Source organism: Eufriesea mexicana, unplaced genomic scaffold (assembly GCF_001483705.2).
Source record: "Eufriesea mexicana isolate 0111107269 unplaced genomic scaffold, ASM148370v2 scaffold2928, whole genome shotgun sequence".
Lineage (NCBI taxonomy): Eukaryota > Metazoa > Arthropoda > Insecta > Hymenoptera > Apidae > Eufriesea > Eufriesea mexicana.
This window is the reverse complement of record NW_016911035.1, coordinates 862,830-877,909: the sequence shown is the minus strand read 5'-3', so window position 1 is coordinate 877,909 and position 15,080 is coordinate 862,830. Positions and strand designations below refer to the sequence as shown.

The 15,080-nt window shown below is 53.9% G+C and overlaps 1 protein-coding gene across 2 annotated transcripts in view; it reads left to right on the top strand.

The window, feature by feature from the left end:
• px (MAP7 domain-containing protein plexus) overlaps window positions 1–15,080 on the top strand; it is a 57,034-nt gene that overhangs the window by 34,342 nt on the left and 7,612 nt on the right. For both annotated transcript variants that reach the window (XM_017904619.1, XM_017904618.1), the window contains exons 8-11: window positions 12,880–13,130; window positions 13,482–13,729; window positions 13,856–14,008; window positions 14,096–14,241. In XM_017904619.1, coding sequence (XP_017760108.1) covers window positions 12,880–13,130; window positions 13,482–13,729; window positions 13,856–14,008; window positions 14,096–14,241 — 798 coding nt within the window. The remainder of the gene's footprint in view (window positions 1–12,879; window positions 13,131–13,481; window positions 13,730–13,855; window positions 14,009–14,095; window positions 14,242–15,080) is intronic.

Genomic DNA, 15,080 nt, shown 5'->3' with positions numbered 1-15,080 from the left:
TTCCCTGAACGAGAAAGCCGCGAGGAAAGGCGCGGAAAGGCGCGAGGGTGAAAAAGCGAGGGGAAGGAAGGAGACGGGGAATAACAGCGGGAGAGAGCAGCGAAACTCGGATCGAAATGGTCTCCGGCTTAGATATCGCGTAGCCGCTTGCTCGGCCGAGCCAACGGACGAGCACGCGAGCGCGCCGAGACCGAATCCTTTATTAAGAATAGCTCTTGCAAGCGAAATAGACGCGGCGAAGGAAAGATGCTTCTCTGGAGAATAAGAGCCGAGTCGAGGGCGGGGAACAGAGGTTAAAATTCTTCGCGTTCTATCCGGTCGAGGAAATTAATCTGGCCAAATGGACGACGATTTCCGTCGTTTTTCCTCCTCCTCCTCCTCCTCCTCCTCCTCCGCTGGTCCCTCGAACTGGAGGCAGCTTTCGTACGCCTTGGCGTGGCGAATCGCGCGTGGATCGACGATCCGTTTATCGACGGATCGCCGTTCGACGAAATCTAATCGTGGCGGAAATCGAATTCCCCGAAAGGGGTCAGTCCAACGCGACGAAGCAACCGAGGAAGGAACTTTCCCACTTTTGCTCCGGCAAATCCCACCGGCGATCCGTGTAGCGTGTACTCGGCGTGAAAAGTTCTCGTGCCCGTTAATCTTCGCCCTCTTGAAGTTTATCGCGCGTTACGTAGACCCTCCGACCAAGTTTTCGCGGAGAAACAGCGGAAGGCAGAGGGTAGATAGAGAAACGAGCTTTCCTCCTCCGTCTCCTCCGCCTCCTCCGCGTTTCCTTCTTAGCTCCGGCTATCGAGGTTCGCGCGTGGAACGGTGCAAAAGTTTCTAGAGCTGCCGAATAAATAATAAGAGCAAGGAAAAAGTCGACCGCGGATACCGAGAACCGACTCGCCGAGTTGCGCCAACTTCCCTAACAAATTTCTACGCCCGAGCCGCGGGAAAAAGTATCGGGAAGCGGCCGCTTTCGTTTACCCCCGTGCTTGGCCGATTAACTCTTCCGTGAAAATATCTCGTCGATCGCGTATATAGCCCGAGAAGAGGTCGCGTCTCTCGACGACGGCGACGACGACGACGTCGAAAGCTGGCGAGGACGAGGGTGGATGTCGTCGATATCGATTGCTCGGTGCTCTCGAGTCACCCTCCAACGATCCTTTATTCCGCGCTGACTTTGTTATCGGCCGCTTAAAGAGAAGAGCATCGGCTGGTCTCTCGTATTTCTTTTTCACGGGCCGGAGCGAGCGTTCGCGATTCGATCGAGATAAGCGCCAGCGAGTGCCTCGCCGAGACTTTCCGCTTCGCGTTCCGATACTCGCGAGCGAGCTCTGTACGCCGAAACGACGCGTCTCGCGTCCTTCGATTCGGCCAGCGCCGCGTCGCGGTTCATCCGAATTGATTTGACAGTAAGAAAAAGACAAAGAGAAAGACGAAATACCAACGCGAAGTGTTTCGAAGCGATATACCGGTCTAGTCGTTTTACGAATTTACGAGTGTCGCAGGGGTGGATCGCCTACCTGGGATAATCTAGCCCGTCATCCATATCCTCCGGTCGTTATAACTCTCGACGAGGGATGCGGAGTAGTAGGTCGATTCGTCCTTCCGACCCTGCCACCGAGCACTCTCCGGCTCGTTAATATTAATTAACGGCGGTGACATCACGGTCTTCTAAATATTTGATTACCTCTAGGATCGGCCGGGGGAGAGGGAACCGCGACTGCGAGCTTTTCCGCGCCGTCAGGCGCCCACTAATCACCCTTTAAATTCGCCTCAGCCTCGGGAATCGAACGACTTCTGGGTCACTTTGACGCCCGGGGCAAAATACCATCGTGTCTCGCAATTCCCGGAGAACCTCGACCTCGATCGTTCGAGATTTCTCGAAATATCATCGGCCCGGAATCGCGTTTCGCCCTTTGTTCTCTCGCGGCGACGAGATCTCTGCTCCGGAGCACGTATCGGAACACGCGGTTGAAAAAAGGAGCACGGAGAATCTCCGTAACGCAAAGGGTAGAAGGAGAGCGGATCGCCGGTAAGAGCAGCAGAGCCTATAGCTTCCGTTCCTTTTTCCCTATTCCCATTTCCATTCCCATTCCCCTTTCCTATTCCCGAAAAGGGGGTCGCGGCTAGCTCGTAGGAAGGAAATTGGGGGCTTCTCGGGAACATATTGCCCTCTCGATCCTCTCCGACTACCCTGCTAGCTGGGGCTGCCTGGCTGGATGGCTGGCTGGCTGGCTGGCTGGCTGGCTGGCTGGCACGAAGCGCGGGATGGCGTTCTCTCTTCTCTCGAGGGTTTAGAGCGAAAGAGGGAGAGGAGGAGGAAGGAAGGAAGGGCAAAGCGAGCGAGAGAGCGTGGCAGAGTTTAAAGCCAGGCAACTAGTTTCGCAACTGCTACTACCCCCGTTGCTGCAGCCCTCTTTGGCGAATAAAGAGACGACGGAGGGTGTGCCGGATGCTGGTTGAGAGGGCGAAGGTGGCGGTAGGAGGTAGGACGACGTGCCGGTGAAAGAGCAGAAGGAGGAGGAGGAGGAGGACGCTTAAAGCTCGGAGTTGGAAGCACGAAAACGCGTGGGTGGGAGAGATAGGTATAAGCGGCGCGACGGTGACGGTAGGTAGCAGCAGCGCGCGACGGGCCAGAATGGCCCTATCGGAAAAGGGTCGACCCGATCCGGTTCCGGCTTCCTCGCGTACGGAAATGAAAGAGCGAGCCGCCACCGTTGCTGCTGCCACACCGTTCCACCCCGTCCGACTCCCGACCGCCACCCTCCAACCCTGCACGCGTTGCTCGCGACCGATCGACCGAACGACCGCTGCTCTCGCTCTCGACTTTCCTAACGAATATCGCGCGGACTGTTTACCCGCTGCATTTGTCGGAGAGTCGAGCGTGCCGAGTGGCATTCAAAGAGACTCGAGAAGCTGCTTCGAGGTAAAAACGGAACGGCTGACGACTCGGCGCCGAACAAGAGCTCTGCCGCGTTATTGCCGGCAAAAGCCCAAGGATTCTCGTTGACCTTAACGACGGCCGGAGTGAAATCTCGTGTCACGCGCGTTCTTTGATAGAAAAAGGAACAGTGGAAACGGGAGGAGGAGGAGGAAAGGGGAAAAACGTTTTCGAAGGGAATCTTTTTCTCTCTGGAATACGACGAATTCGTGAGAGTAACGGAGAATTTCGAACGCCTGTCGTCTTCTTTGCTCGCGCGCGCTCCGCGCCGAGGGTTACCGCGTAACGAGCGAACAAACGAACAAAGGTGTTATCGATTCCATCGGATTCGCGTGCCGGTTTCAAAGGTTTTGCGCGTATTTAGCCCCTGTTCCCGTTTTCTCTCTCTCTCTCTCTCTCCCTCTCTCTTCCTCCCGGACCCACAGCTTTCACGCGAATCAACCGCTCTATCCGTATTCGGTGAACCATCGTTAACGAGCATCGACTCGTTCGTCCGGCAACGTTACGCGCGTTACACGATCACCGCTACAAATCGCGTTTCATCGAACGAGAATTCTGTTAATACTACCGTTCCGGTCATGCTCGTCGCGTTAATATCCGGTCATTCCGAATTACAACGTCATTTCCGACGCTGCACCCGCGCGTGCGATCGATCGAACGAGCGGACGATTATAAAAGCCCGTTAGGGACCTGTTCGAAGCGAAAGATCGGCCGCGAAAAGAAAGCCCGCGCGTGACTCGAAGGAGAATCGAGTTCGCGAAGGGTTCCCGTGGCGTTTGCTCCCTCTCGGAGTGCCCGTTTATCGATTCCAATGTCTCGCCCCTTCGCTCGCAAGGGTTCGAGCACGCGATTCGCGTGACGGAAGCGCGTGTGCTGCCACGTTCCCAACGTTCGCGTCGTTTACAACCGGATCGACCGGATATCGGCCTGCCGTGGGATTAAACGCGACGATGCGAAACGATCCAAACGATCGGACACGCGCCACGCGTACCTCTAGCACCGCGGTATTTTTAGCCCGTAGGTACTCGTCGCATGCGAGCATAATCGTTCGTGTACGAAGGTTAACCACGACGCAGCGAATTTTATACGCGTCCTACGGCAAGCTCGGTGTCGAGTCGAGTCGAGTCGGATCGAGAAAGAGGGATTTCTCGTCAACGCGTTTGCGAATGAAATGGAAATGAACGGAGCAAAGGTACCAGCGAAGAGGAAAGAGAGAGAGAGAGAGAGAGAAAGCGTGCAGCACGGAAGTAACGCGAAATGAAATAACGAGTAGGTGGTCGTGCGAAATGGAATGAAAATTCACGCAGAAGCGGGCGAGCGAGAACGCGAAAAATTAAACTCCCCTTTCCCGCTTCTCTTCCTCCTTCCATCCCTCGTCGACTCTCTTTCGTGCCTTCGATTTTCCTTTTTTCCCCACTGCCGCTTTTTGTACGAAATCCCGCGTCTCTTTCTCTCTCTCTCTCCCTCTCTCGCGAGCGCCGCGCGCCATCCGCGAGGGAAGAAAACCGATTCGCGTTTGCGGTCTGATCGCGATTGAAATCAAAACGTTGCGGAGCTCGAAAGGGGCGGAAAAACGATCTGTCCGCGACTCGACCAACCACCACCACCACCAACCATCGTCACTACCACCGGCAGCATCGGCATACCGGTGAAAATGGCTTTTTTTAATCTTCTCGCGAAACGATGGGAGAAAAAGACGGTTTCTATCGCGACGCGGTCGATTCGATCGACTCTCGCGTTTATTATCGTCAATGGGCTGGAATTAATTTCCACTTAAGTCGGTTGGATTACGTTCGACCAACGTCGTTCCCGCGGACGGAATTGCCGCGAGGAACGAAGCGCGACGAGATGGTCGGTGCAAATAGCAGGAACGGGAGCAAAGAGGAGAAAATAGCCGAATCGCGCGTCGGATGACGCATATGAGGTGGCGCGAGTGTGCGGACTTTGGAAACGGTTAGCAATCATCGCGTCGTTGGGCGATCCGCAATTACTCGCAGGCACGCGATTGCCATTCGAGGATATAAACGAGCATATCCGCGCGACGTCGCGGTGCGGGGCAAAGGTCTTTGAGCTATCTTTCGAGCGGCGCCGAGCCCGTGGACAGGACAAAGACGCGAGCCCCGATCGCGTAAACTCGTACGCGTGATCCGCTTGGAAACTCGTGGAGAAACGGCGGGGTTAAAGCCGCTTTAGCGATTTTCTCATCCCTCTAATTCGACGCGCGCACGTACACGCGCGCATCAACGAATTACTTTACCGAGTCACGAGGGTGGAAACACGCGAGCACTTGTGCGCGCTGGCAGAAGGCTGAGCGCGGCGGGAGGGAGGTAACAGATGGGACACGGCAGAGCCGCAGGAAGGGGCAAAAGTAGCTGAGGGGGTTGGAGAAGCACCGGACCGACGGCGCCGACGATTAACGCGTTCCGTGCCGAATCGACTTCTAATTTCCAGCTTATTTCCTATCCGCGCCATCGAGCAGCCCCGCTCCGATCTCCGATTCCGGGGTGTACATGGACGCGTGCAAACGACCGAAAGGGGATCCGATTATCCCGATACGGACGAATTATTCCCTTCTTCGCTCGCGCGTTCTCCGCAGCCGACGCGACTTCCGTCATCGTACTTCCGTCGTCGTCGTCGTCGTCGTCTAATCGCGCGGCGTTCGACTCGCGAAGCTTTCGCGTACACGAGCTGGCGCGATTGAAACGGCCAGCGGCACGAGCTTAACACGGTGTACGTGCAAAAACAGACGGGGAATATTTTCCATGGCGTGCACATTCGTTATTCGACCGGTCGATGCCGGGTAATTGAATACGTGGCTTTTATACGTGGCCGAGGGTGGTGTATAGCACGGTTCTCCTCTCACCGTATTGCCGGTGGTGGCCGTGGAGAAAGGGAAGGGTGCGAGCGAGATGCCGCGAGAACCACGGAGAGAAAGAGAGCGGGACGAGGTGTCGACGACAGGGAGAGAGAGAAAGAGTTCGGCGAGCACGGGGTGAGGTGAGGTAGCGAGGAAAAGGGGGAGAAACAGAGAAAGAGAGAGAGGGAGAGAGAGAGAGAGATGGCCGGAAGAGGGCAAAGGATGAAAAGGGTTGGAGACTAGTCTACACTCGATGTGTTCCGCTGTTCCGGGGTTTTATAGCGGCGGTCGGAATTAATGAGGGGCCGTGTTTTCACGGCGGCCGAGTGGCGGTGCAGATTTCATTTTACTATTTACCTCGGGGAATTTATTCGACAACGACCGACCGGCGGTGGCAGGGTGTGGTAGTGTCGTCGATGCTCGGTGGCGGACAAAACAGAGAGGGGTAGCTGCCACGCTCGACTGACACCATGCGGACCGGGCACCACGTTTGACACCGTTCGGACGAAGAACGAGCCAACGCGATGTCCCGCTATCGTCCCACTGCGATGTCGTTTCGACCTTCGACCCTACCGCGCCATTCCGCTCCACGAGTCTCGAGCGAATCGTCCGCTTCTCCGCCCTGTCCACCGAATATCTTCGTTCCACGAAGGAAACGTTCGCGAATCGCGATTTCTCCTCACGTTCCGCGATCTAACGAATTAATATGGAAATTCCGAAGCACCTTACGAACGAACGAATGGCGTCGACGCGAAATCTCGAAGGGGAACCCTAGGGACCGCCGACGTTCCGTGCCATCGAGGGTGAGGAGATCGAGTCGCATTGGCGTCGACGTCTCGACTTTCTTCCCCCTTTCCGCGCCCTGTGCTCCGATTTACCATTGATATTCCCGATACGCGAAATTTTCTTCTCGTCTCCTCGCTTCACCTGCAGCGTTTTTCAATCGTTCGTTCGCGCGACCGTTTGCGAAACGGCGGGGCCCGCGTGATAACGCCGGTTCTATGGATTCGGCAGGTCTTTTTCGAGTGCGGGTGTCGAGAATAGGGGTGTGGAAATTCGACGCCCATGATCACGGTTAGAGTGGCACGGTACGACCGTACTAAAATGAAACGTATATTTGAGGTTAGGGCGGATCAGGGGTTGAGCTCGCGAGCCCCCGAGTCGTTTATATGGTGATTCAATGGGGGTGCTTGGCAAAATGTCAAGGGACTCGTAAGGGTGGCCCGAGTTTCGCGGAGTTGCAGCACTCGCTCGTTCGCGTTATTCGAACGAAAATTTTACCCACGCGCGTTTCACGCCCTCTCGCGAATCCGTGAAAACGACATTTTACCCGTTCCGTCGGTTTCGTCGGCATCGGGATACGTGTACACGTATACGCGTACATGTATATATGTATACATATACATATATATATATATATATATCGGAAAAAGCGGGGCGTAGGCGAGAACGCGACGATTTACAGAGATATCGTTACGCGAAACCGAAATGCAAACGGCCGTGTGCTTTAATCGAAGCGGACGGTGTAGGGGGTAAAGTGGTTACCGTTTATTCGATATCTTTTGCCCGGCTTTATCGATACCGTGACGGTGAAAATACGATAGCCAGAATCGAAATAAACGTATGGTCGATCGGTGAATCAATTGTACAACTTCCCAATAGGATTTGACGGAGCAGATAAAACGGCACGTTTCCCCGAGTTTTATTTCCGAGTGCGGTGGTGGTAACAGGCCGCGATCGCTAACAGAGGTGGTGATGGTGGCAGTAGTAGTAGTAGTAGTAGTAGCAGCAGCAACAGCAGCAGTAGCAGGCAGCAGCAGTAGTTGGATGACGCTGCTGCGTCCTTCCGACCTCGATTCCACGCCGGCAGAGAATCGATGGCTATTCGTGCCGGTCATGCGACAGATGTTGATCTAACTGCGTGTGGCAACCCTTTGTAAAAGCTGCAATTTACACGCGCCTACCGCGCAACGGAAAAATACGAGGGATGGGGTGGTGGTGGCGGCGATGAGCGGTTTCCGTTGAAGAGAACGGGCGCGAGAGTTGGGGATGAACGGACGAGTACGTTCGTCGGCGATTGTTCACCACCGTACAAAGCGCGCACACCGTTCGCGAATAAAAGAAAAAACGCGGTTTCAGCTAGGGCAAAGTAACGCGAACCTACTACGCGCCATTAGAACGGGCTCGACCTGATCGAGAATCAACCCGTTCGCCGTTTCTTTCTCCTTATTTTCCCCCCGTTTCTTCGCAACCGCGTTCGTCGCGCGGCCATCCTCGTCGATTTCCGCGAAATCGTCTGGTTCGCCGTAACGGACAGGTCGTTTCCCCTTTATAATTTGCCGCGACAGTCCTTCCGGCATCGATTTTTCACGCGGAACTCGGCTTCGAAGGGTACACGAAGAGTCAGGGGCTCGAGCGGGAAAAGGTCAACCACGATCTGACACGAAGCCCGGTGGTTGCTCTCCCCCTTTCCGTTCTTTCCGCTTCTCCGCCCTGTCGTCTCACGCGCCCCTGCCCTTCTCACGGTACCCTCTCGTTTTTCTTTCCCGACCTCCGGCTTCGTGGAAACCGGCGAAAGCGTTTCCGCGCGACGAGGAAATTTTCCGGAAAACCGAAGGTATCGCGGGCGGAAGTTTATCCCGGTAAGACGACAGGTCGTGGCTTTTTTCCGGCGTTTTAATATCGAGCGACGCTTGGATACCGCTTTCCTCCTCCTTCTCCTCCTCCTCCATCTCGCTTCCGCCGACTCTTCTCTTTTTCCGTTTCACCGTCCTCCATTTCCCGGTATCCTCTTATACGCGGCGTGCATACGCGTATCCGCGCGTCGCATCGAACGCGAGAATCTCGACGTCGTCGGTGTAACCGCGTGCATATTGCTCGGAATTTACGACCCCGGAGAATTCGCTGGCACGTAAAGTCGCGTTCGCGAGGGCGCGTGCTCGCTCGAATTTCCATTCCTCCTCGGCGATTCCCGAATATCGCCACTTTTACTTTTCTCCGGTTATCTTTCTCGCGCCACGCTCCGCTCTCCGTCGAAACTTTCGCGGAATTTCGTGCCGCGATCGAGAACAAAGTTGTACGATCGGAGCGTGCTCGAATTTCGACTGGGAACTGGTAGGAACGATCGGTGGATACCGGGTTGGCGCGGACTCGTACGCGATCGTGGCCGCAGACTACTCGAAAGTTTGGCAGCCAGCGTCGCGCGGAGGGAGGAAATATTCGCTTGCTCGATAGTTTTTACCAAAGGAGCCACTCGTGTTTTCCGCGAACGGATAGAAATCTGGGAGAGAGGAGAGCGAGGTCGATTTTATCGAGAGAGCTCTTTCGCGTCCACCCTCTCTCGTCCCTCTTCCTCCCCCACCTCTTTCAAGCGTTTCCCAATTTTCGGCAAATGCCATCGATCTTTCTCCTCTTCCTTTTTCGTTCTTTCTCGTTCCATCCGAGAAATGATGTGCTGAAAAATGACGAAATTACGCGCTTCCGACCGCGATATCGCCGCCTGGCTCGGCCGATTTAAAAGTATGATTTTCGCGCGAGATTAATGGTGTCGCGGCGCGTGTGTAAGAAATGGGAGGAATCAGCGACATTCCTCGTAGTTGCGCGCTCTGCCCGTGACGATTTATACACGCGCCGAAACGGTACTCGTTTATCGCGACGCGAAAATCGATAGGTGTCGGTGCGCGAGAGAAAAAGAATACGGCTTCTGTGCGTCTGCCCGTCAGAATTTTGTTCTCGCGTTTATAAAACGGATGCCTTCCACCGTTACGTTATACGCCTCGGTTTCCCGTGCGATAAAACGACAATGTTCCCACCTGTTGTTTATCGTCTTTCGACCGAGGGAAAAAAGGTATCGCGTATTCACCCTCGTCTTCCATCGGAGGAACGGGTATAAACGATCCGAAGCCAAAGGGTGTTTCATACGGCGATTTTGCCACGCTCGTTTTTCTTTTCGTTTTATTTTATTTCTCTCCTCTCACTTTCTTTCCGTGTCTCTGCTTTGCACGTCCTCGACGATCGACGATACTCGGCGCGTCTGCTTGCAACGGAACTCGCGGTTATTATCGCGCACTTTGGGGTTGAGCGTTCGATTCGCCGTGGCGAAATTATCAACTGCGGGGTGTAAATAGTCCGTTTCGAAGGCGGAAACGGACTATTCGAGGACATTTCCGACTTGGTTCGCGTTCGGGATCGTTTTCGCCGGCTGTGGCCGTGTCGCGCTCGAATTCCGATAAAACGGGTACTCGTTATTCCCGAGTAACCGTTTAAGCAACGGGGAAATACGCGACACGGGAGATGGGCCGTTAATACGAATCGACCGACGAAGCGATTACGCGGTTAGACCGCGGCGATTTCACGGATATCACGGACGGAACGAGCGGTAGAATTTTCGAGCCGTCGATTTTCCACGGTCGACGTAAATTCGTTCGGGGCGAGGCCGAGGATCGTGCTTCGACGTTCGTGTACACGTGTACGTATGCGTGCATACGCGCGCGTACACGCGTTAGAGGTCGGTGAAAACACTTTGGCGTAAAAACAGAGTCAGTGGCGTAATCCCTGGCTCTTTATCCGGCGTAGCCGCTCTCCGCTCGCTGGTATCGCGCGCCGCTGGTTCCTCCCTCGTTCTTCCGCAGGATGCAGGAGCGGCGCGGATAGGGTGTACACGGAGAGGGTCACGGGGACTGTAGCGGGCTGGATTCAGGCTCTTCCTGTCTTAGTGGTGTGGCGTTACCATGGTAACAGACTGTAAGCCGCTTAACACCACCCTCTACACCCTTTCCACTCGCTGGAATCCTTGTGCTTCCGACGTCGAGTCAACCCACCACCCTCTGCTCTCCGCTTCGTCGTTCGCGTCGTGGTTCGCGTCGGCGAATGTCGTTTTCTCTTTGCTCCCTTCGATCCCTCTTTCGCCCCCCCCCGGCTCTATCCACCGCTAGCTTGCATCCACGCGCGTTTTCGCCGTTCTCGAGGTTCCCTTCCCGACCGATCAGACCTCCCCCTCTAGTCCCCTTTGCTCCGCGACGCCGACAGACTCGGGGACCGAACCGTTTCGCGATCGCGAGATTAAATACGCGCGATATGCTCTTTTACCGCGCAGCTCGCCTCGCTCGCGAGTATATTCGTCCTTCCGACGAGGGTACGCGAAGCGACAGAAGAGAACGGGGTAGCGCAGGGGTTCGAAGATGGAAGGCTAGGAAGAAAGGTTATTAAGACGACGATGGGGCGACGGAGAAAGGAGCGAGCAACGAGAGTACGGGAATGAAAAGAAATCGCGTTCCGAAGCCGAGCGTTTCGCGAGGGTAAAACTGGAAAGAGAGAGAGAAAAGGAGAGGAAACCTGGATGGGCGAAACGGGCGAAGCAGGGCGAAGCGGGAAGGAGAGGAGGAAGAGTCGCGTGTCCGTTGAGAGGAAGCGAAGATGTGTGCGCTTTGCTGACGAGGAATTGAATGGAGGGTGAAAACCATCCTCGGAATCACCGCGGAGAGAGCCATCGGGTATTCTCTCCCTGTTATTTTCTCGTTTTAACCGGAGGGCTTTTTCGCGCGCACGCGCGCGCCAGTGAGGCAGCAAACGCGGATAAAGTATAAGGTATAGGACCACCGTTGGTCGTCTCTTTCTTTGCCGAGCACCACCGGCCCAGACAAAGGACCGCCCGGATGCCGACGTGTCCTAGCTCATCCTTGATTTATAAAAAAAGAGAGATAGAAAGAGACGCGGAGGGAAAAAGGACAAAACGCGAAAGAATGAATTCGCGCTTTGGCGTCTTTTCGATGAAGATCGATCCGGTTTGAAGGTTTTTTTTCTTCCGAGCCGCTTACTCTTTTCAACGGGCTCCTCCGTGGAATCGCAGATTCGTATCGTGCGCAAACAACTTCGAAGAAACGCTTTCCTTCTTTCCGTTCGATGAAAAGCGAAGAGATGAAAAAGGGAGGAAAAAAAGAAGAAAAACAGGAAGGGAAGTAACGTTAAGAAGCAAAGAGAAAAGGATAAAAAGGACAGAGAGAGAGAGAGAGAGAGCGTCTAGCCGATTCGTTGAATATCGTAAGGAACACCTCGCGTAATCGCGCAGGAGGTGGTAACTGCGTCGCGCGATGCGACACGTCGACAAATATCAATAGGAGAAGCTCGTAATCGTTCCAACAGCCGTGTTACCGTCGTATTAATTATATCCTAGATTAAAAGTTGCAATTAATATTCGTCGTAGTCATAGAAAATAATTAATGCCTGTCAGTGCTCGAACGATACTTTATTACGGCTTCTCTAATGCATGCTGCTTATAGCTGTCGTCATACTCTCGGTGAATTATGAATTCTTTTTCTCTTTTTTTCCCCGCTTTTTTCCTTTAAATTAAAATCAACCTGCATTATCGTCCTAGACACTGAGAGACGCGTTATCGTATTTCGCCTGTCTTGTACTTTGTTTCGCGAAATTTATATAAGAACTTCAACTCGCCCAACGAACATTCCGTTAGAAGTCAAAGTTTATCGCCTGTGTTATTCGTGCGACCCCTATGACGAGCTATTATAAATATAACGAAATGGACGGTAACGCGAATGGATGTACGACCTATTTGACTTTTGCTCCGAGCAAGATCGATATCTTGGACCGAGTCCATTTTTATAACGGTCTTCGGATCCCGACGACCACGCGACGTTCCACTCGCTCGTTGGGATCACCGATTTTCGATATTCATCCACCGCTATATACGATTTCGCGTAATCTTGTCGCGTATCGCGATCCGCTCTCTCTCTCTCTCTCTCTCTCTCTCTCTCTCTCTCTCTCTCTCTCTCTCCCGATTTTGTCGGTCGCGTTTAATTAATCTTGCAAAACGACGTCGACAGTGACCGATCGACCTCGCCGAAGGCGTGCCGACGACAGTCGCTCGACCCATGTGCCCTCGCGAAAGAAAGAAACCACGGGCGTGTATCTCCGCGAAGGATCTCGTAACTTTTCCGCGAATAGCCGACAAACACGCCGTATCGAATCATCGCGTTTCGGGGAATTGCCGGAACGGATTTAACGGAATGTTTGCATGGAACGAATGACCGTGCGAAATTTCGTCTCATCGAACTCTCGCGATCTGTTTCAGGTCTCCAGCCTGCCAGCACCAAAGCGCAACCCACCACGATCAGCAAGTCTCACCGACCCAGTTCCGGCGTTTTACCTCAGGGTCATACCCCAGGACCCGGTCCAGGTGGTCAACAGAATAGCAGAAGTTTTGCCGCCGCTCTGAGAAACCTGGCTAAACAGGCAGGGCCGGCACCTCAGGAAGAAGAACCTCGCGCGAGTCCCAAGAATCGAGCGCCACCACCTCTGGTTAGAGGTCCTTCCCCTGCTAAGGTGAGTAATCGCTGCGACCGACCCAACGACCCCTCAACCGTGCCGTTTCCTTTCTTTCCTTTTACCCGCTTCCTTTTCACCTCCAATGTCTCGAACTTGTCCTGACCGAGAAAAAAACGGGGAATACCCCGCTACTGGTCGTCTCGACCCTTTTTGGTTCCTCGTCCCCTCGTCGACACGAAAACGCGCGCGTATCTACCGCGAATTGGTAATCGTTTGGCGCGTAACGATCGTGGAGGTTGACCACGGGACGAAACAACGGGATACGGCGATGGCGCGGAAAAGAAGCTCTCGGGTGAGAGGGGGGTAACCGGTGGCAAGGATTAATGAACCAGGAAATTGGTATTTTAGGAACGATCGACGCACGAAAGAAGACCAGAGGAGATTCCCTCGTTGTACACGACTGCGAGACCCGCGGATACCAGCAAACACAGCGTAACTGCCGCTGCTTCCGAATTGCTGGCTCGTTCCGGTTTTCAACCGTACCGGCCTGAACACCATCCGGCCCACGCTCCACCGGCTTTTGCCTTGGATCCTGCGGCCTACAATCCTTATCATCACGGTCTCTACCCACCGCCACACCTTCAACACGCTTATAGGTAACGTATCGGCCGACGCAACCGTATCGAGCCTATCATCGCGAACGATCGGTTTTACCGAACAGAGAGCGGCCTGGCCGTTTAACCGTGTTGCGTCCTATAACCTTTCTCATTCTCGATACGCAGATTAGAGGAACAGTTGTATTTGGAACGGTGTGGAATGCTGAGACCACCGTTATTTCCTGGGTTACCCTCGTATCCTCTATACGGGTTAAGATATAGTCCGGACATGCTACCGCCTGCATCCCTCGGACTGATGTCTCCCGTGATGCACGAGCGGTAAGTAAAGAAAGCCAGTGGACGAAAATGTGCCGGCACACCTCCGGAGGACCCTGTTTATTAACGGCCGTGCCATTCTCGTTTCAGACTGAAACTGGAGGAGGAGCATCGGCTGAGGCAAGCACGGGAGCAAGCCGCGCTTAGAGAGGAGGAGGAGAGGAGAAGAGCGGCACGAAATTCCGCTCCTGCCGCCCCGGTACCCGCGCCTGCACCTGCATCCGCCGATACTGCAGGTGAGCGAGTCGCTCCACCCCCCACTGCCTTTCATTAAAAAGAAAGCATCGATTACGAGCGATCGCGAGACTTCTGTCCCGTCGCTTCTTACGCGCATAAATAATCTTACTTCTCACCTTTTCTTTCTCGTCCTTTTTATTACGTGACCCGCCTCTCTCCCGCGGTATATCCACCACCACCACCACCTCCACCTTCATCTCCATTTCCATCTCCATCTCCACCACGACCTCCACGCTCGACTTGCTCGGTCGAACGCGTGACTACACTCTTACGCCTCTTGCTCGTCTTCTATCTATCTATCTATCTATCTATCTATCTGTCTATCTATCTGTCTATCTATCTATCCATCTATCTACTCCAATCGTATTGTCACCGATGATTTCTTCTTTTCTTTTTTCTCTCCGTTTTGCCATTACGATAACGGTAACCGCGCTCGCGTCCACGTTTCGATCTCCACGATACAACACCACCTTTCTTCTTTCTTCTCGCGCTTCTCGTCCTGTCTATCCTTCGAGCTCTCGATGCCCGCGACGAAATCGCCGCGACCACGAAACGATAATCGCCGTACGTCCTGAAATTCTTTTCCATATAGGGGAATTACGAAAATCGATCTTCCGTCTTTGTTCTCGACTTTAGTTCGACAATCGGTGCCAAGCGATCCAACCTCCGACGAGAAACTCTCACGTCGTTGGTAACCGCTGTAACTTTATCGAATGATCTGTACTGCCGTATCCGACAGTTCACCGTGAACGGACGAACTGGCGAAGCAACAAGCGAGGAGAAGTCGTTGCAGAATATACCTGACTGTGAATGAAATCGAAACAAAAAAAAAAAAAAA